The 22,093-nt window shown below is 47.4% G+C and overlaps 1 protein-coding gene across 3 annotated transcripts in view; it reads left to right on the top strand.

The window, feature by feature from the left end:
• The window catches only part of Megf8 (multiple EGF like domains 8), a 211,678-nt gene that overhangs the window by 124,969 nt on the left and 64,616 nt on the right, over positions 1-22,093 (top strand). For all 3 annotated transcript variants that reach the window (XM_084588754.1, XM_084588753.1, XM_084588756.1), the window contains exons 26-27: positions 348-600; positions 5,137-5,281. In XM_084588754.1, the coding sequence (XP_084444880.1) occupies positions 348-600; positions 5,137-5,281 (398 nt within the window). The remainder of the gene's footprint in view (positions 1-347; positions 601-5,136; positions 5,282-22,093) is intronic.

Below are 22,093 nucleotides of genomic sequence, written 5' to 3'. Positions count from 1 at the left end.
AACAAAGTTGATGCTATCAAAAAACTTTCACAAGTATGCAGCTTGAAGTATGGCTGCCTGCTCACTTCACTTCTCCTTCATATATTTTCCAGACAGCTCACTTTGTCAGAATCCACCAGCACATGTTTCACACACAGTCACACTGCAGTGCACCAATAAAGGTTGAGAATGTCTGTGGAGAGGCACCGTCTCGGTGTAGTTCACACTTCACATTGTTCAGAAAAATTTTTAATTTCCTTAGAGTTCAAAAGGAATTCAAACGAATAGGATCATATAGTATGCCAACCAATTCTTTTCATTCTTTTATATCCCTTCCCACTCCACTCTTAATGGATGCTCTTTTGCAGATGTGCAATTAGTAGGTGATCAGCCTGCGGCCTTGGTTGGTGCATCTGCAACCCTTCTTCAGGGAAAGCTGTATGTCCTGGGGGGGACATCAGTGCGACTGCAACGTGTGACCCTTCCTCCTGACCTGTGTGGCCTCTTCTCACACAGCCGGTTGGGGTGCCTGCGCTCTGTTGGCTGCTCATACTGTTCAGTCCAAGACTCTCAAGGGAACATCACCCACTGCTACTCCAGTGCCCGGACAGTACCATCCAGGTTAGTAACAGCGTGGAGGGCTTTGATGGATAGTAATATACGTGCGCAAAAAGACGAGACAAAAAGGAGAAGTGGACAACGACGGCGCACTTCTCCTCTTTGTCTCGTCTTTTTGCGCACATATATTACTGTCCATCATGGTTCACCAACTCGCCCAATCAGCCGTTCTTCCGGAGGGCTTTGCTGTTTTGGGATGCAGAACAATGGCTCTAGGTCTGGCCATTCACCATTTTTTCTGCTATAGATGAAACATGTATTTCACAGCATTTCATATAGCCTCCGGACAGCTTCAGGACATTGTCACTTACATATCATATCATTATGAAAGGGCGCTGGACAACGGGTTGAGTGGAACCTCAGTTCGCAAGCCTAGCCAACGTCTCGACAAGGGGAGCTGACAAGTCCCCTTGTCGAGACGTTGCTTGGCTTGCGAACTGAGGCTCCCCATCAATCCTTGTTCAGTGCTCTTTCATACTGCATAGCCATCTTCTTTTTCTCGCTCTACCCTGGATCCTCAGCGACGGAACAAGGTAAGCCTCCTCTTCTTTCACTGACACACAGATGAAGACAAGTCCCCTTGTCAAAACGTTGGCTTGGTTTGCGAACTGGGGCTTCCCCTCTATCCTTGTTCAGTGCTCTTTCACACTGTGTAGCCATTTTCTTTCTCTTGTTCTACCCTGGATACCATATCATTATTTTTCACTCGGGCTGCCCCCTTTTTTGTTCCCTTTCTCTTGTAGTCTTTTGCTGCGCGATTCTAATCTGACATGAGGTCACATATTTGAATGCCTAATCCAATGTGCAAAGCCAGTCATGCAATAACCAGAGGTGGCACAAGGGTGCCAATATAGTGCCATTTTGGCCCAAATGCAATGTTCTTTTCTGTGCTGTGCCAAAAGCATTCAGTCAATAGTTTGCAAATAATACAACTGTTCAGTTTGATTTGCACTGCACTTCAATTATTGTAAGTGTACTCATCCTTCTGAACATTCTCAAATTTTAAAATTTTTTTGTTCATCTGAACTCGTGGCCAGCTGTCTCGGCATTTCCAAATGGCGGCTACTAGTTACTGCGTCTTGCATTTGTCACATGCCTTGACTTGTCTATTCCTTGTATTACTTGTCTATTCCTATCGACTGCCAGCATGCTACAGATGTGCACATTAAATAATCGAAAGCTTTCTGTAAGAACCAGTACATTCACAACCGTCAACAACCATGGGGAAGGTTTGGCCACTGTGCGCTCGCGAATCAGAGCAGAAAGTGCAGCACTGCATGTGGGCATACCATCATGCCAGGTCACGACACAGTTTACAGGAAGCAAGGAACTTGGTGAACAAATGTCAGTACTGCTATCACTTCCGATAACTGCCACAAGAAATGCGATGCAAAAAGTTGAGGGGGTGGGGGGGGGGGGGGGGATATAATGGAACAGGCTTTAGTCAGTCCTGTGCTTGGGCTCTCCTGTGGTCACTTTACGGTGACCGGTTCAGGCTGCACAGTTAAAAAAAAAAACATGACAGGAACAAAATCGTTGGATAAAATCGTTGGATCTTCCCCACACAACTGCATTTTATGTGGTACGGCTTGTATGGGGCATCTCACATGGTAGTTTCGATTTTGTGCCTTTGGTTTATGGCAGCTTTTGGGCTCATCCCATGAGTTGGAGGCAGTGTAGCGAAATTGATACGCAGGGCAGTTCACCGCTTGTTCGCTTGTTGAGGTCAGCGCATTAGAGGCAGCATTCTTCAAGCGTCACGCAGAGCATGTGAAGATCCCACCCTAGCTGTATACCAAGGGGCTGCTGTGTGTTTTCCAGGACACTTTATTGCATTTTTCTGGCAGTGTGGAGTGTCATTGGAGCCTCGTTGCTACAGTAGCAACCTCTGACATCATTTTGCTAGCAAGGAAATATCTGACTGTCATTCGTCATTTCATGAGTAAAATGAGGTGTATGGAATACATCTGTTTCTTTTCCTGGCAGTGTTTGGTGAAAACTCTTTTTACTTTTTTTGGTTTAGGCAATCCACATTTATATTCCGAATGATTTAATTTGCAATTAGTTTTATTAGTAGTAGTATTTCCTTCATAACCATATATACAATAAAACCTGGTTGATGTGTTTAAAAAAAAAATGCAGGAAAAAACATAATCCAGGAAAGCATGTGATTTGAATTCTTAACTGCCTGATTTTGAACACTCTAGCTTTTTGAGCAAGGTACAACGGTACAACGGTTTGGTTTGGTGTATTGTAGCTCAGGCTATGAGAGATGCCTTGGGGTTCTTTAATGTACACTGACCTCTCACAGCGCACTGGCACTTTGCTTTCCACCTCCATCACAAAGTGGCCGCCGCAGCCGGGATTCGATCCCGCATCCTTGGGTACAGTAGTCGAGTGCCCTAACCACTGCACCACCATGGCGATGCGCAGTGGCATTTAGTATTGACACTTTCACTCCTAAAAAGTGTAGACTACTATTTCTTCACGTGAAGTATGAACAGCTCCATTTTTAGTTCTCACAGAATTCAGTCTATGTTTGTGTTGTCCTAAGTGCAGAAGATATTTAGTAGCAAATCTAGTCCGTTGATGCCAATAGTAAGCCAGGATCACTTCCTTGGTTGTTTCAAGACGCTTTGCCCTCTTACGCTAATGACGTGTAGAGAAGCCATCTTAGTGGCTGACAGTCGCGCATTTTTGCTCTTTATGCTATGTTCCCCACACCCGACCCTCTCGTATGTAAGCGCATAGTTGTAGTTCTCGGGTCATTCACCTCTATACTTCTGAGGCACTGTGAAGAAGCCACCCCGTTTCACCTCTTGAAGTCAAGCTTCCGCAGTACCAGGTGCCTCATATCTTGGCTCGTCTTTCTTTGAGGCTTTTGCCCTTTGCAGCTAGGCACTGCAGGCAAGTAACTGCTGTGGGTGAACACTGCTGTTCTCTAGTTTTTTATCTTTTGTGCCCGAAGGTTTGGTACCCTTATACGTTAGCACATGTCGAGTGTATTATACGCAAACAGTTTGTTGAAATTTTAATGTAATAACTGGGAAATTGTATTATCCAGGAACATATTAACAAAGAGAAGAATAGTGTAACTCTATGCGACATTTTTTACTGCCCGCAATTTTGAGTGTATAAAATGGGAAATCTTATGAACCAGGAACTTATCAACGAGGTCCTGCTTTCTATAAGGATATTGCAGATCCTTGTATGTTCTCGCCCTGAAATAATAGAACTGGGTCACAGTTGGAGGTGCTTGTTCCTTTTTTGCATGTACCCTCTCTCCTTGCCTGTCCATCGTTATTTTGGAAACAGACTTTGGGGGGGGTCCTCCCCTAGATTCATGTTTGGGAGCATGTGCAGCGCATTTCAGCCGGAATCATGGAAAGTTAATGGTGTAGAGCAGCAATGAGGAGTGTGGTTTGCTCAGAAATTCACTCGTAGCATTGTACACAGCCCGACCTGTGAATTGCACCCATGCTGGCTGCTGTCATAATTTTTTATTTATTTATTTCAGTGTATCTTAATTTTATTGTGATAAGCTTCGGTATAAGGAATGACAAGCATTGGTCCAATTTACGCTTACTATACGGAATGAAAAACTCAACCTCACGGATATTTCTAATTGTTAATCAGGGCATACATATCTGTGGTCAAATTCTGATACTACTGCTTTGAAATGCACATTTCCTGCTGCACAGCTGCTCGAAAGCTTGCTTTCACATTTTCATCTGCAAGTGTGCAATATCGAATATCTGGTCAGTGAAAAAAAGAACTGAAAATTAAAAAAATCAGACATTGTTTTTTTTTTTTCCTTATTTCGTAATTCACATGGTATTTTCAAGCGAAATTTATCTAAAATTACACAGAATTGTGCACCCTACTGAAAAATTCAGTATAAATTTTATACAGGGTTCCGTATACCGTTTTTTTCATGCACGAAGGACCTGTATGAAACCAATCCACAATGTATTTTCAAGCAAAATTAATCTATAATTACATAGGATTGTGCACCCTACTAAAAACTTCAGTATAAATTTTATGCAGGATTCTGTATACTGTTTTTTTTTTCATGCACGAAGGACCTGCTTGAAACCAATCGGAGCTGTCACACTGCTGCTGAATACAGTAAATTCTTGTTAATTGAGCCTCCAAGGGACCAGAAGAGATATCCCAATTAACTGAAAACTCGAATAATCGAATAGTCCTCTTTTTGGACTGTTCTATGTAGACAAAAAAAAAGAAAGCGCCCATCCAGTGTTATGTGTTCTTTCTTGACCCATCCTTTCGTGCTGTGTTCTCCATTAATACCAAGGTTTACTCTGCTTAGCCCATACCTGCTTTTATGAGACATCAGTTGAATGGGATCAAAAGCACAACTTTACAATAGGCAGGAGCGTAATGAACGCAAAAGTAGTTTGTGTACTCGCACAGACCTGATACGATGCATTGCTTTCTGTACTTGAACACACCAACCGAGGTACTATACATTCAAAGACTATGTTTTTTACCAGTTTCTCTGATCACTTATTCATGCAGCTGTATTCACCATCGTGGAGGAACCTTGGAAGTGGCTCAAGGCAAAGTGTGCGATGCTGATTGGCTGGGGAATCGCACGTGCTATCAATACAACAACTGTGAGGATTGTGTGGCATCGTGGCCAGCACATCCTAGCGTGCAACATGTAAGTGCCATCCTCTTTGATTTGGCTCAGATTGTGTTGTTAGCTATATTATCAGCACTAAAGAGAAGAAAGTACTGCACAAATGCTACAAAAGGATATGATGTTTATTTATTTATTTATTTATTTATTTATTTATTTATTTATTTATTTATTTACAGATACTGCTAATCCCATTCGGGATTGTTGCAGTTGGGCATATGTTAGTACAGAGAAGTGTATATAGAGCATATAAAGAACACACAGTGACATGATCATATGTACAAAACAAATCAAGAATGTAAAATACATAGGGTACAAAAATGGTGAAACATATTGTACAAACAAAAACAAATATGAGGCAGATATGAACGAGAATTATACACGTATTACGACACTACACTAAGAGAAGAAAAAAAAATAAACGTACTGTTTTCACATGTATATGCATAAATCACAAGGAGCAGAACAAGAACAGAATCGAACGGGCGGCATACTGAAAATATGAGCATAAAAGAACTTTTTGCTAATAAGTTCTTCCCACTGCGATTGCAAACTTAGTAAACGAAGATAAATTAGTAGTAGATGAACTCAGGCTGTTTCATTCTCTTGTGGCTAAAGGGAAGAATGAGTATTTAAAGCAGTTAGTGTGGAAGTGATATTCAGTTAGCATATTTGAATGCTTATTACGTGTCTGTCTAGTTGCAGAGAAAGCGATGTATTTAGCAGGATCAACTTTTAAGTGTCAATGAAGTAGTTGGTACAGGAGTTTGAGGCGTGCGATTTTAGCTCGTGTTTGAAGTGTTTTTATTCCCTGTCTTTTCATTATTTCAGTTGGTGAGTCAGTTGTTCTGTATTTATTGAATATGAACCTTACTGCCTTCCTTTGTACTGCTTCAATTTTATTTATGTCTTGATTGGTAAAAGGAAATATTAGGTAAAATATAAATATAAGGTAAAAGGAAATGTAAAAAAAAAGTACAGCAGCATTCAAAAAATCTAAAAAGGTGAGAGCAGAAGCTTGTTTTACCTTTCATCTTGCACATGCCCTTTTCATTTGCTACATAAATTTGAACAACAGAGTTTGAAGCTTAGTTCAAGCTTTCTTATTCAAAGAATATGTATGGACACAGGATCACATCAGCCACTTCTTTGCTTTGAAGGTAATGTTTCATGCCTCTCTCAGCATTCCATTTGAGAAAGCTTATCGTAGTAGTCTCGTAGTAATCAGCTGTACTGTGCTGATTTTGAGAAGCCTTAGAGGCTGCATGGAGTGTCACAGAGTGAATGTACAACAGAGAACTGCACATTGAGGCGTGCCACGCTTAGGAAAGAATGATGGAAATGCAGAGTATTATGGGCGTTGTCCTCGCAAGATGGCGCCATGGGGGGGCTAGACGCTACAGTCGCCTTCTAGCCCCGGCGTGCCAGCCCTAGCAGACAGAGCTGAGACCCCCAACCCGCTGTGCGAGAAGTCTCTACTGCGGCAGGTTCGGGCCAGAGGGGACAAACACCGTGTTATGTACTCGAACAGAGTTTATTGTGCTCGAGTACACGGCAAGGCCCAAGACTCAAATACAACCGCCGTAGCAAGCGAACGTCCCACTCACGTACATGGGTGAAATAACCACCTAATTGGGAAGCACACGCGGGGAGGTGAGAGGAAGAATCTGCTCACCTGGCGCAACTTCGCGCTCACAGCCCGTTGCGGTAGGTGCGTACGGTGACTGGGCGATTCTCGGTGATGGCGGTGGTCTCCTCGGCGGAAACCATGAACCGCACGCGTGCGCGCTCAACAGCCGAAAAGCCCCGAGCGAGTTGCGGCAGACGCGCTCCTCAACTCGGAATGGGAGAGGAGGTCTCCGGGTTACGCCGGCAGGAAAGAGGGAAGCCAGCGGCAGCGTCGCCGCGGCAGACTGGGAGGCGGGGGGGGGGGCAGTGTGCCCTCTCCTCCGCTAACATCCTTAACAGCGTGCGTATTCAATTATTACGTGCGGTCGTTATAATGGAGGCAGGGGATTGTGAATCCCTACAGTATATCTAAGACCTTAAATTTTACTTTGCTGCCATGAAGGAAGTCCAGATACCTGTGCATGTTAGTTCAGTGCTGAAAACTATCAAATTAACTGACGCAAGGATGTTGTCATGGGAGAAATTGTGGAAGGCTTTCTTGATATATCTGTTATAACGAAGGCATGTGCCACATATACTCACATAATGGGTGCAGGTATTTTTTTTTTCATGATTTTGGGGGAAAATTGTGTGTGCAGCCATCACACACATAAAAAGGTAGTAGAAACATTTTTCTGCTTATGCGCACGTACAAGTGAAAGCTATGGAAATGCGGGGTTGAGATGTTGAGTGAAACACAATGCTCGGGAGTGGCAGTAGGGCTATATGCAGTTGGAGTATCAATACCACAAAACACAACATCAAACAACTACTGTACATGCAGCCTGTCTTGCTAGGCAGTCTGCCACGAAGAAGATTTTACACTTCATTTATAAATACACTGATGAGCTTCTGTACAAGTAAGCACGCATAACTACAGTCAAATCTCGATATAACGAATCACGCGGGACCGAAAAAAAAGAAATTTTCTTTATTTTGAAATATTGATACAAACTATAGTCGACGACGAAGCGGAGACAATCAGTGGCTAGTTGACGTAGACAAAGTGGTTGCTAGTTGGCGTAGACGACGAAGTTAGTTGCCAGAAACCGCGCTCAGACCGCTGTTCGGACTGCTCTCGGACTTCGGCAGTCTTCTAGGCTCAGGGCGTTGCCTGGACGTTTGGTACAATACCCGTTACAGTCTGGTGGAGTGCGCTGGGTACATTTTCCCACGTTTACACGCTTCACGACGGATCTGACTCCGGTGCACCAGTGGCTCAGTTGCCGCCTCCGCGGACAGTCGCCTGAGGTTGGGCCCCTTTCCACCCCTACGAGGATCACGCAGCCGCAACTCTCGAGCCACCTCGACATGGCCACTGATCCCAGGCTCTCAGCTTCGATCCTTTGCCACCCGCCGCGAACACCACCATCTTTTCACGGCGACGTCTTCGAAGACGCTGAGGATTGGCTGGCTACCTTCGAGCGAGTGGCTTAGTACAACGGCTGGAGTGACGAGCGAAAGCTCAATAATGTTTATTTCGCCCTAGAAGAGTCTGCGCGTACGTGGTTCAAAAACCACGAGGGCGCTCTTACCACCTGGCAAGCATTTTGCCATGAACTTTTGACCACCTTCCCCAACGCCGATCGCCGCGAGAAAGCTGAAGCTGCACTTCAGTCCAGAAACCAGCGGCCAAATGAAAGTGTACGCATGTTCTGTGAAGACATGACCCGTCTTTTCCAGCGCGCAGACCCCAATATGAAAGAGGAGACGAAGCTTCGCCACCTCATGCGTGGAGTTAAGCAGGAGCTGTTTGCGGGCCTCGTTCGCAGTCCACCGCGTACCGTTGCTGAATTCCTCGCGGAAGCAACGACCATGGAAACGACGCTCCAACAACGGACCCGGCAGTACAACCGAGATGTCAGCAGTCTGGCCCCAGATGTTTTTTCGTCGTGCCATGGAGGCGGTGCGGACGCCTCACGTGACCTTATTCGGTCGGTTGTTCGAGAGGAACTCCAACGTTTCCGTCTGTCTCAAAGTGCGCCAGTGACCTCACTGACCGAAGTCGTCAGAGATGAAGTACGCCAGGCTGCTCGTGAATTCCCGGTCACCAACGTACTGCAGCGCGGCGATGAAATACCCACGCGCACATCCGTTGTTCCTCAGGCAGCTGCCTACGGTCCTGTCGCTACCATGCCTCCACGGGTCGACGACAAAAGAACGTACGCGTTCGTCGCACGTCAAGCAGCTGCCTGTGGTCCTATTGACCCGACACCGGTGGTTAGTCACATCAGTCCGTATGATGTATCGGCTCAAGCTGTGGTACCTGTTACACGCCCTCGCAAGTCAGACGTGTGGCGTACGCGGGACCGCAGGCCAATCTGCTACCACTGCGGGGAGGCCGACCACCTTTACCGTGCATGCCCGTATCGCCGAGTGGAACTTCGCGGCTTCGCACCCGATGCGCCCTGTCCACGGAACGGCGAACGGCCGCTCGAAATAAAAGCTGATCTGTCGGCCAGTCAGAGGCCTGGGAGATACAGGCGCTATGACTCAGGATCGTCATCTCCGCTGCGGTACCGTTCCCCAAGCCCTCACAGAGACCCCAGCAATACTGAGCGGCGTTCTCAAAGTCCACACCGGGAAAACTAATTCCAGCGGTCTCCGGAGGCAGGGCCGCTGCTGTCGGAAAAATTGAAGATCCTCCGCCGCCGATACACCGATACGCTGATTTCTCACAGGGGCAGGGTAGCGACAGCATCCGACGGGCTACTTCTGATTTGTGCGTGACACTTGACGGAACTAACACGATCGCGTTACTTGACACCGGTGCAGACTATTCAGTGATGAGCCATGCCCTCGCCCAGGAATTGAGCAAAGTTGTGACGCCATGGTTGGGCCCTAGCATTCGCACGGCTGGAGGTCACCTCATTAGCCCGGCCGGAAGGTGCACAGCCCGAATTGGCATCCGCGGTTTTGTCTACGTTGGGGAATTCGTTGTCTTGCGCGAACGTTCGAGAGATTTGATTCTGGGGCTCGACTTTCTACAGGCAAACGGTGCTGTCATCGACCTACACGAGGCACGAGTCACATTCTCGACCAAACGGGCAGTGGCACGCTTAGACACCCGCGATCCCTGTAGCCATGCTCTGCGTATTGTGGAGGATGATGTCACGGTGCCACCACGGTGCAGTGTCGTAATGCGCGTGCAGAATGACCTATTTCATGACTTTGAGGGCATGGCGGAGAGTCATATCCCGCTGCTGCTTGAGAGGGGTCTCATTGTTGCCCGAGGCCTCGTCCACCTACGGGATGGCTGCACTACCGTTCTGCTCACCAACTTTTCGAACGAATTTCAGCACCTCGTCAACGGCACGGTAACCTCCTTCCTCCAAGACGTCGCGGAGTGTCCACATTTGTGCACCGTGGAAGAAGCCCTTCAAGACGACACTGGACCTCGTCATGTTCTGCCACCAGTCGAAATAAACACCGAGTTATCGCCGGCTCAGAAGGATCTTCTTTCGGCTGTCTTGGCAGAGTTTTCAGACTGCTTCGCAACGTCTTCCAAAGTGGGCCGAACTCCGGTCGCCAAGCACCGTATAACAGACGAGACCACGTGCCCCGTATGCCAACGCCCATACCGCGTTTCTCCAACGGAACGAGCAGCGATTCAGAGACAGGTCACCGAAATGCTTTCCGACGATGTCATTCAGCCGTCTACAAGCCCGTGGGCTTCGCCGGTTGTTCTCGTCAGAAAGAAGGACAATACTCTGCGGCTCTGTGTCGATTACAGAAAACTTAATCTCGTCAATTAAAAGGACGTTTACCCACTTCCCCGCATAGACGACGCACTCGATCGACTGCGAGATGCCCGATACTTCTCGTCGCTAGACCTAAAAAGTGGGTACTGGCAAATAGAAGTGGATGAGAGAGACCGGGAGAAGACGGCTTTCGTGACACCCGATGGCTTGTATGAGTTTAAGGTGCTACCGTTCGGCCTATGTTCGGCACCGGCCACGTTCCAACGCATGATGGACACCGTTCTGTCCGGTTTGAAGTGGCAGTCGTGTTAGGTTTACCTGGACGATGTCGTCATATTTTCGACCACCTTCTACCAACACCTAGAAAGGTTACGCCTTGTGTTAAAAGCTCTCCGAGACGCCAATCTGACAATCAGACTGGAGAAATGTCACTTCGGCTTTGAGGAACTTGCTTCCTTGGTCACGTGGTCAGCGCAAATGGTGTTCGCCCGGACCCTGAAAAGACAGCTGCCGTTTCTGGTTTTCCGCACCCTACTGACAAGAAAGCGGTTCGACGGTTCTTAGGTTTGTGCTCCTATTACAGACGCTTTGTACGGGACTTTTCGCACATCGCAGAACCGCTAACCACACTGACTCGAGATGACACGCCGTTCCTGTGGGGAAGTGAGCAAGAGACCGCTTTCCTTGAGCTTCGTAGCCGCCTACTGAATCCTCCGATACTAGGCCACTTTTACGAAAACGCCGCAACTAACGTTCACACTGATGCCAGCAACGTTGGGGTTGGTGCAGTACTAATTCAGTGGCAAGACGGTGCAGAACGGGTCATCGCTTACGCGAGCCGAACACTTACCCGCTCCGAAACCAACTATTCAACAACTGAGAAAGAATGTCTGGCGGTAATATGGGCACTCGCCAAGTTCTGACCATACCTCTACGGCCGACCTTTCCGCGTTATAAGCGACCACCATTCATTATGCTGGCTCGCGAGCCTCAGAGACCCCTCAGGACGATTGGCTAGATGGAGCCTTAGATTGCAAGAGTATGACGTAACAGTCGTATACAAATCAGGACTGAAGCATCAGGATGCTGACTGTCTGTCGCGCTCGCCCATCGCCATATGTCCAGAAGAAACGGCCGATGATTTTCCCTTTCTGGAGGCTATTAGTACAACCCAAATGGCGCAGCTGCAGAGAATGGACCCAGAGTTAGCGTCACTCGTCGACTATCTGCAGGGCGTCGACGCCCATATTCCCCGTGTTTTTCATCGTGGGCTTCAAACGTTCACTCTGCGTGGTAACGTGCTCTACAAGCGAAATTTCGCTAACAGTGAAGAGACGTTTCTCCTTGTTGTGCCCTCCGAGTTGCGTCGAGATATATTGAGTGCCTGTCGTGATGAACCCACCGCCGGCCACCTGGGGGTGAGCCGTACACTGCACGAATTCGTCAAAAGTATTATTGGCCCAGGTTACTCCCATCGGTGCGGGCTTACGTACGCTCATGTCGTGACTGCCAACGTCGCAAGTCTCCGCCATTGAAACCCGCTGGATTTCTTCAGCCTATTGCTCCGCCGAAGACCCCTTTCCATCAAGTGGGCATGGATCTTCTCGGTCCTTTTCCGAAGTCCTCGTCTGGCAGCCGTTGGGTAGTCGTCGCGACAGACTATCTAACACGGTACGCAGAGACCGCGTCCCTTGTTAAAGGTACTGCAGCGGAATTTGCTCTATTTTTCGTTCATAACATTGTCCTACGTCATGGCGCCCCTGCCGTGGTAATCACTGACCGTGGAACAGCTTTTACGGCTCGCCTAATTCGGTTGGTCATGACTCTGACTCACACTAGCCATCGACGTGCGACGACGTATCACCCTCAGACCAATGGGCTGGTGGAGCGCCTCAATCGCACCCTCACCGACATGATTTCTATGTATGTGGACGCAGAACATCGCACCTGGGATGCGATTTTGCCCGATATAACTTTCGCGTACATCACCGCCACTCATGAGACGACGCTACTGACCCCGTTCCAACTTGTCTTCGGTCGCCAAGTGAGCACGCCGTTGGATGCCATGTTGCCAGTTAGTCCTTCTTGCGGCTCTGACGCCGAACTTGACGCCAACATCTTTGTTCAGCGTGCTGAGGAAGCGCGGCAACTAGCACGCCTCAGAATCCACTGACAACAGGCGAATGACGCTGCTCGGTATAACCTCAGCCGAAGAATCGTCACTTACGAGCCGGGCGACCTCGTCTGGGTTTGGACACCTGTTCGTCATCGCGGCCTATCTGAAAAATTACTGCGCCGATACTTCGGCCCTTATGAGATTGTTCGCCGTATCAGTGAAGTCACCTACGCCATTGTTCCCGTAGCTTCAGCTCCATCCCGAAGGCCACAGCGTCCTGAAGTCGTGCACGTGGTTCGGCTGAAGCCCTATCATTCGTACATAACTGAACTTTTCGTCAACGCCGCTGGGTCCTTGTGACACTTTAGTGCACCCTTTCGCTGACTTCTTCCTAGTAGCGCCGCGTCGCATTGAGTCGATGCTACAGAGGAGGGGGCAGTGATACAAACTATAGTCGACGACGAAGCGGAGACAATCAGTGGCTAGTTGACGTAGACGATGAAGTGGTTGCTAGTTGGCGTAGACGACGAAGTTAGTTGCCGGGAACCGTGCTCAGACCGCTGCTCGGACCGCTCTCGGACTTCGACAGTCTTCTAGGCTCAGGGCGTTGCCTGGACGTTTGGTGCAATACCCGTTACAATATTGTTGTAATGAAAAACCTATGGTTATAAGGCAGTGGTCAAACCCAGGTATGAAAATGACATGCGGTTGAGTCCACTTATAACAATATTCAAGTGCCATGAAAATTCCATTGTTATAACCAATAACTGTTATAAACTGGTTGCACGAAAAAAAAGCATAACTACTGCAAAGAGCGTTCACAGACGGCAAGTGACATGTGAGCTCCGCTGAGGCATTGTTTTGGTGGCCCAGAAAGGGGCCTTGTAAAAAATACGAGAAGGTTGGTGCGGCCGCCTTTCAGCTTGAGAAATCCCAAAGAAACTCTGGGGTGAAAGGGCCACAAACATCTCACCATATACTTCTCACTGGCTTGCACGAGAAAACCCCATGTCCATCAGCCTTGCTTGCCTCACGCGAAGCTTGCCAACATCCTTTTCCATGGCATCCAGGTACTCCACGTAGTGCAGCGGAAGGTATGTACCTCGTGAAAACGAAGCCCCCGAGAGACTGTATCAACTGCAGGGCCTCTAGAGAAGACAGTATTGAGGCAGCCTGCCCTACCGCGTCATCGCTGGCGTCGCCGCCGTCAGTGTCGTTGTCACTCTCCGATTCAAGCACGCTCGCGACGATCGCCTCATCGGTGAGAAGTTCTGATGTTACTAATGCATCGTCCTTATGCAGAAACTCATCAGCTGCAGATCTAAGTTCTGGCATCACTTTGTCGGTGGGAGCTTTGCAGGCTTTGTCTAAGTCACTCCTGCCTCGGACAAAGCACGCTCTCCTAAAGCTGTTGTAGAAGCGCCAACTTCAGACTACACACCAAATATAAACTGCACAGCTGTCAGCAGATTGATTTTTCAAGTCTGGTCGCTCCCTCCATCTTGTCCACGCGGCCATGTCCATCAACAAGACTAACTTGCTCAGGACGTGGCGACGATACATCACCTTAAAATTGGCGATCTCGTCGGCGTTCATGGGCTGCAAGCCTGCCATCGTGTTCGGAGGAAAGAAAAAAACTTCCACGTTTTAGAGCTTGGGCATAGAGTGGTGGGCACTACAGTTATCCAGGGCGAGTGCCACCTTCCTCTTCGATTGCTCAATGCGCTGATCAAACTCTAACAGCCACTCGCGAAAAAGTTCCCGCGTCATTCATGCCTTGCGATAGTTACGATAGTGTACTGGCATCCTGGTAGCACCGCATAAGCAGCGGCTATTATTGGACTTCCCAATGACAAATGCAGGGCACTTGTCGCTCCCATTCATGTTGGCGCACAAAAACACCGTGAGGCGCAGCTTGCTGTTTTTACCGCCTTTTCACGTGTCTCCTTTCAGTGCATGCGTCTTGGAGGGCAACATTTGGGAAAACAGCCCCATTTTGTCGCCATTGTATATGTCGGCGCAACATAGTTGTCGAGGATGGGGGCACCGTTTCCTGCAGCCACTTCTTCGCCTCTACGTCAAGCGAAGCGCCCTCGCTTGTGATGGCTTTGTAGGCAATGCCGTGTCTCTCTTTGAAGCGCTGTATCCAGCCGCCACCTGGCTGGAAGCTCACATTGTTAATCAGCAGGGCAAACTGTTTCACCTTTGTGGCCAGAATTGGCCTGGTGATAGGCAAGTTCTGGGCACGGGCACCAAGAAACCACTCTTAGAGGCCCTCCTTCACCTCTTTATAGGCACCTTGTGAAACATTTGTGCCCACTGTCAAGCGAGCACTTTTCTTTGTTGAACTTCTCAGCGGAGCAGATGGTCGTCGACACTCTCGGTTGCGATAGTGCATACTTCTGAACCAAGTCACACACTTTCTTACCGTCTTTGTAGTCTTTCACGATACTGCACTTTGTCTTCAAATCGATAGCCATGTGCTTTCTTTTCACTGGCCACGTCGTACGATAATCAGCGGGCGGATCAGCCATCTTTCATTTTGGCGACTATTCAAAGGAGACAGAGAAACAGCGTGACCAGGAATGACATCGACGCAATCAACTAACACAAACTACCAAATCTGTTGGCAGAACTGCACAGAATGAGGGGCAAGCGAGCAGATCAGCACTGCCGGCGTGTTGGCGCAGTCTATTTGTGTTTCGGAGGCTGGCGCGGTGTGGAGCTATTAGCGCAGCCCATTTGTGTTCGGAGGGGTGGAAGTGCGGCGGGAGATAGGCACGCAAGGCTGGCGATGCAGAGAAGGTCGGAAAAAAGGTTCTATTGTACGAGCATGCGGTGGGAAGGGTGCAGCGGTTGGAATTCTTTTTTTTTTTTCTTTTCAAGGATTTCGCATTCCACTACCTTTTTGCATGAGCACTCAGGAGCCAGACTTCATTGTTATAACTGATAATGCGGCATGGGGGCATTGCAGTAAACGGGTTATTTTAACACAGAAAACGCACGAAAGTGGATGGTGCAGCAGCTTTTCATCGTTGTAACCGATGCATTGTTAAAACCGTTATCGTTATAAGTGGGTTCGACCCTACCTTGGCAGTTGACACGTATGCAGACAAGCAAAAGCTCAAATGAAAATGTTGCACTAACTTCAAAGGTGATTTATATGAAGAAATCAGTTATTTTCTTCTGCTGCACACACAACCACACACTACATTACACCACTGCAGCAAATATTGTCTTCGAGATCGAGCAGAGTCGCCACCTCGCAGCATAGAGGCGGACCTACCCTGTGTGGATGCGTGTTCGCGTCGCGTGCCGGCCCGAAGTGATTTATGCGAAGTGATTTATGATTTATACGTACAAGAGTGCTTTTTTTTTTGTTTTGAGGTTGTTATGTGCTTTTGCTTACCTATCTGTCTCTTGCAAAAAAATACGAACAGGCTATTACCCCACGCTCCATTAGAGAATAAAAATACTTGCCCATATCGAGTATGTCACGCTGAAAAGGACACCAACAGTCGCGGTCTCAAACGAAGCGCTGCTGTCGTTAGGCACCGTGTCAAAATCAAAACAGGTTGCTGCCGTCAATACAACTTAAAAATCATAGATTCCCGTTTCTGTTTGGAATACCGCAACTACTGGAACATGCGACCGCAGTCTGCTGCATAGCAAAATCCAGTTTGAGCAAGCCACTCTGTGCCTTCCGTATCCACGATAGAGTTGTCTGAGTACTTTCTTTTTTTCTGCTGTTAAACCTCTGTCGCGGTGTCTCGTTGGTTAGGATGCTCGACAGATTTCAAGAACGAGGGGTTCGATTCTGGCTGTTTCGAAAGGCGCTTCTCGGCTGTGGGATTTGACTGCACATTAAACAATTCCATGTGGACAACGGCACCAAGGCCCGCCCCTACATCATCTGTCATATCGCCGATGTCGCATGACGCGTTAAACCCATATATGATTTTCATTTCTTGTTTTTTTTTTTTTCTGTTGAAGGATTCTACGAATCAGTAACAGTGCTAATGAGCACACTTCACTTTAGAGAAATGCTCGAGCGTTTGGGAAATAAATCTGCGCAACACCTGTTACACTAAATATTACATAATACACATAGATCAATGTACACTGGTAGCCCATTAGAATCATTAGGACCCCTTTTCGTCTGTGCTGTCTTTCGAGCAAACTGGTTGTTTCGGACAAGGGGACTAAAATAGCTTCATGCGGGTTTAACCATTGGTGTTTAGTTCAGCAATAAGTACATATTTATAGTTTCATGATAAGATGAACTCCATTTCTTTCAGGATAGCTTTATATCCGGCGCCTGTTTTGAAAGTAAACGACAGAACCGCCCCAAGTCACTGCTCAACAATAATTACAATGATAAAGAAATCTTCGGCCTTCAAACTTCCTTGCCAGAACATGACAGCGACCAAGCGCAGTTTTTATGATACAGTAAAACCTCGATAATTCGAACTCGGTTAATTCGAAATCCCGGATAATTCGAAGGTTTTCTGCGGTCCCGCATTTTCCAATGTAAATTTGGCCGGATAATTCGAACAGGCGGCCTGCGCCAGCCCGGTTAATTCGAAAATTTGGACTGCTATGCGGCAATGCCTGATCCACGTTTCGCCGCAAACCCGGCGAAACGACGGCCCTACGGAGCCGCGAGGCAAAGCCACATAGTAATGGTGATGATTTATAGGCGAAGCGCCCCAGCCGGAGCACTCTCTGCACAAAAATCGGTCCACAGTGCGCCTCGCGCACCGCCGAAACACGCGCCTGCAGAGGAGAAGACGTGCTTCACTGCAACACGGCGGGCATACCGGTTTTTATCACGTGACCTCGCCCCCACTCCATCCCTTGGTGTGCTTCGCCCACTCTTCCCCCGTGCCTCCAACGCTGCAAGTACGCCACCACCACCGCCGCGCCGGTCTCGCCTGCGCCATTTCTTTGTGTTGTGCGCTGTGGTTAGGGGTCGGCTACTGTGCCGTTTTTTTGGGCGGGACTGTGCAGAAGTGCTAGCTTTGTGACCGTAGCAGTGCAGAAATGCCAAAGTACAAGACTTTAACGCTGCAGCAGAATTTCTGCTTGATCCAGGAAGCAGGCAAGAGCGCTTGTTCGAAGACCGAGTTGGCCGCTTGTTCGAAGACCGAGGATGAGTCCAACGCAGTCGGCTTCGCCGAGTATATCAACATTGAGAGCGAAGAGCAGACTGGCTACTCTAACTTGGAGAGTGAGATCACTGCTGGTACGAACATGCGCGATGACAGCGACGATAGCGACGACGACACCGACGAGCCTCCCCGAGCACCTGCTCTTGGTGAAGTTATCGGATCGCTGAACGTTATCTGCAGTTTTGTTGAGTGCCGCGGTGGAAGTTCACAGATGTTTCGTCTATTTGACCAACTCGAGAGCATGACCTTAGGAGCCGCAAACTACCGGACGCGGCAAACCAGCATCTCTGATTACTTTCAGTATTAATTCAAAATATGCCGAATAAAGGTAACACGTTCCTGCAATGAATTTTTTTGCCTAAGTTTTATTTCTTGGTGTGTTCGGTTAATTCGAAAACCCGCTTAATTGGAAGATTTCTCGCGGTCCCGATGACTTTGAATTAACGAGGTTGTACTGTATCTTCACAGCTACTGATTGTACCTCATATTTTAATGTTACTGAAAATTAATCACTGATAATCTTAAATTTTTTCAAGTGTGTAAAAGTTCTCTCATATAGTGAAATTCATAGTCATTAAAAAAAATATGATTACACTACAGTAAAATCTCGTTACAAGAAACATGGTTACAAGAGACACTCGGTTATAAGAGACACTTGAAAATGGTTTGGTTGGTTTCCTTATGTTTGCCATGGTAACAACATTGCATACAAGAGACATGGTTACAAGAGACACTCTGTTACTAAGGGCAACTTTTCCAGGTCCCTAAAGTAATTTTTTCACTATTTATGAGAGACACAATTAACCCAGGTACACTCATGCAATGCAGCTACCAACTCGTATGTGCGTCAGTTTAGATTCCCTTAATTAAATTTTGTTCCATATCAGTGTCTTGTTTTGTTGCAATATGTCGGGAACAAAGAAGGAGTGCCTCCTCTTTACTGAGGAGTCAAGATGTCCCTGTTGTTTCAATCACACAGGAATGTGATGACAGTGGCTGAAACAATAAGGACATTTTGACTTCCCAGTCAAAAGGCGGCACTCCTTGTTTCCTGACATATCGCAATAAAACAAGTCACTGATACGGAACAGAATTTAGATAAGCGAATCTAAACTGTCACACATACGAGTTGATAGGAATGTTTGGTTACAAGAGACCTTGGTTACAATAGACACCTTTTTGGATTCCCTTGAGTGTCTCTTGTAACGAGGTGTAACATACTAATTTACCTTTTATAAGCATCACACACATCAGAAATTCCTTATACAGTCGAACCCGGATATATCGAACTCGGATATATCGAATTTTGGTTATATCGAACTCACAGAATATTCCCTTGAAAATCCCATGTAAAAGTATAGGAAAGCCGCGTCATATATCGAACTCAATTTCACCGGTCATTCGTATATCGAACTCCGCACCACGCACTGGAAAGTGTGCCTTCCTCAAAGACGATCGCATCACCCTCGGCCGTTGCTGCGTGACGTTTTCAAGCCACGCGCGGAAGGAATGAAAGGGGACAGTTAGGCGACAGCTGGTCTATGGCAGCGCTGCGCCCATTCCCCAAAGGCGCGCACATCTGTGGTTATCGTTTCCCGCGCGCCAGCACGTGAGTGACGTTTGCAAGCCATGTGCGCGAATGAACCTCAGAGAACCGGTGGGAACGAGAGGGGAAAAACGCGATAGAGCGAAGCGCAAGGGTGTGCCCGTTCTTTTACCAAGCTATCTCTCTCCTTTCTATTTCCCGGCCTCCATTCGCAGTAGCACGCGCTACGCATGCACCAAGCCAGCTTAGCCCGTTGTCAGACAGAACGTCGGACGCTTTCTCCAGCGTGTGTTGCGAACCTTCTGTGCGTGACGGCTGACGTCATGGAGGAAGGAAACAGCTTAATGCTGTGGCACCTGCGGACTTTTTTTTTTTTTTTTTTTTTTGCAAGAGTAGTTCATTTTTATCGTTGTGCTGTGCGTGCGGCGTAGCGTAAGATATGGCAGTTGTGCACGTTAAGAAGTGGCAGTTTTTTTTTTTTTCTTGTGGGAGTCGTCCATTCTTATCGTTGTGCTGTACGCGCGGCATAGCGTAAAATATTGCGGCTGCGCACATTAAGAAGCGGCAGTTTTATTTTTTATTTATTTTTTTTTTTTTATTTTTTTGCGTGAGTAGTTTATTCTTGCATGTACGAATCAACGAAAGCACGGAGTCAGCTGCAATCATGACACTGGCTTTTAGCATTTTGCGCTTCAAACAGCATTTAGCTATCACGCTTTCCAATGATTTTGTGGCAGTGGACTACGCCCACCTCAAGCGCAGCATGATAAATAGAACCAGGCATGTCCAATCAAGCCATCACGGGCACTCTGCCAAGTTCGCTCCCCGCCACCGCGGGAGCTATCAAAAGATAAACACGCTGTGACGTTATCGCTGCGCAGCATCTTGGCACGCTGCCAAGAAGTGAGCTGTGGCTGAGACGACCGAAACGGAGTGGTGCGCGCCATCGACATGCAAGCGAAAACGCTTGCGATTTCTGCCGCAGCGACACAGAAACCTTGTTTTGAGCTGCCGGGGTGGCTCAAGCGGCGAGAGGGACGCAGTTCCAAGAAGTTGGAAATTTTTCGCTCGTCGCTGAGATCGCTCAATTGCTTGCACGTGAGCGAGCTGGCCTTAACGCTTTTTTTTTTTTTTTTTCAAATTCTCGGGTGCAAAAGTAAAGGATGGGTTCATTATGGGAGTGGGTTGTTTACGCGACAAATACGGTATCGTTTTTTCGCATCAGAAGCGCCGTCACAAGTTGATTTCTGTATATCGAATTATCAATATATCGAACTATTTCGCGATCCCCTTCGAGTTCGATATATCCGGGTTCGACTGTACTTCCTTTGGTTTTAGGAAATCATTTAGAATCATTTCACAGTGCAATACCAGATTATCTGCTGCAAGAAGCATCCGCCTTGTTGTGAGCTTGGCAAACTCAATCCACTCGCTACTCTACGCGTGAACAGTCAGCTTTCCTGTGCGATGAGGTTTCCTGTACAGTGTTGCCGTAATCTCATTTTTGGGGGAGTACTTGTGCCTGGTTGTCTGGGACAGAGTTGATGTCCACTCAGTCTATGGCAATTTGCCGGGCAGTGCGCTGTCAGTGCTACATTTAACCTGCTTAATCCTGGTAGTCAAGTTAAACCTCGGTATAACGAACTTCTGTATAACGAAGTCCTCTATATAACGAAGTTACGAAGAATACATAACATAATGCCCATTGGAAATCATGTATATTTTATCTCGATATATCAAAGTAAATGTTTCTGTAATTTCATTACATCAAAATCTTCAGACAAATAAATTTTACCCGGAAGGACAAAAATTTCGCAGAGGCGATGAAGACCAAGGGAAAAGCGTTGCCAGTGCGCGAGGCTTAGGTAACCCACACCACGGCCGCTCGATGAAAGCGCACTAGGTGTGGCCTGCTGCGTCGGCCAAAACCGTCGGGAGGCACCTACTTCCCGTCGCCGCCGCCGTGACGTCAGCGCTCGGGGACAGCCGCACGCGGAGAGCTGCGCCTGGCTGCGCTTTGAGTGAGGTGTCGGCGTGGTAGGAGCCTGTTATTTTAAGGATATAAGAGCTCCGCTTCATACAATTTGGCAACACGAATTCGTATATACTGTCATATCTTAGTGTGAGCATGTCAGCACTTAGCGCTTGCTCGGCAAGGATGTATACTAGAGTGTACCCGGAAAAACTTAATGTGATGGTGGTTCAAGGCCACTCGATTGGAGTGCTCGCATTACCGTTGCATTCAGATCAAGTTGTTTGTCAAATGAAAATGTCACCCGGCTGTGAACAATTCGAAGCTGTTCAGCTGCCATGGTAGCCTAATGCATAACCACTTAAATCACTGTGTCGTGAATTGAGTGTCATTTTCATACCGTTTACTCATTCCTGAATACAGCTTTTATACACAAATTGATGTCAACTTGCTCGATACTGCTAGTGCTGTCCAATAAAAAAACATTTCCTACTGTGAGCAACCTCTGTGAAAATGCGACAGGTAACCAACCTTTCTATCTCATTCTGACAAATGTTACGGTGAAAATATGAAGATGTTTATTAGGTAAAATCTAGATGATAACCTGGTATATCGACTTAGTTGGATACCTTAAACTTTGTACGCCAGAACGCTATCCG

Source organism: Amblyomma maculatum, chromosome 1 (genome assembly GCF_055883805.1).
Source record: "Amblyomma maculatum isolate TAMU_Amacu chromosome 1, ASM5588380v1, whole genome shotgun sequence".
Taxonomy (NCBI): domain Eukaryota; kingdom Metazoa; phylum Arthropoda; class Arachnida; order Ixodida; family Ixodidae; genus Amblyomma; species Amblyomma maculatum.
The sequence above is the reverse complement of the archived record's forward strand: the minus strand, read 5'-3'. Positions and strand labels throughout refer to the sequence as shown.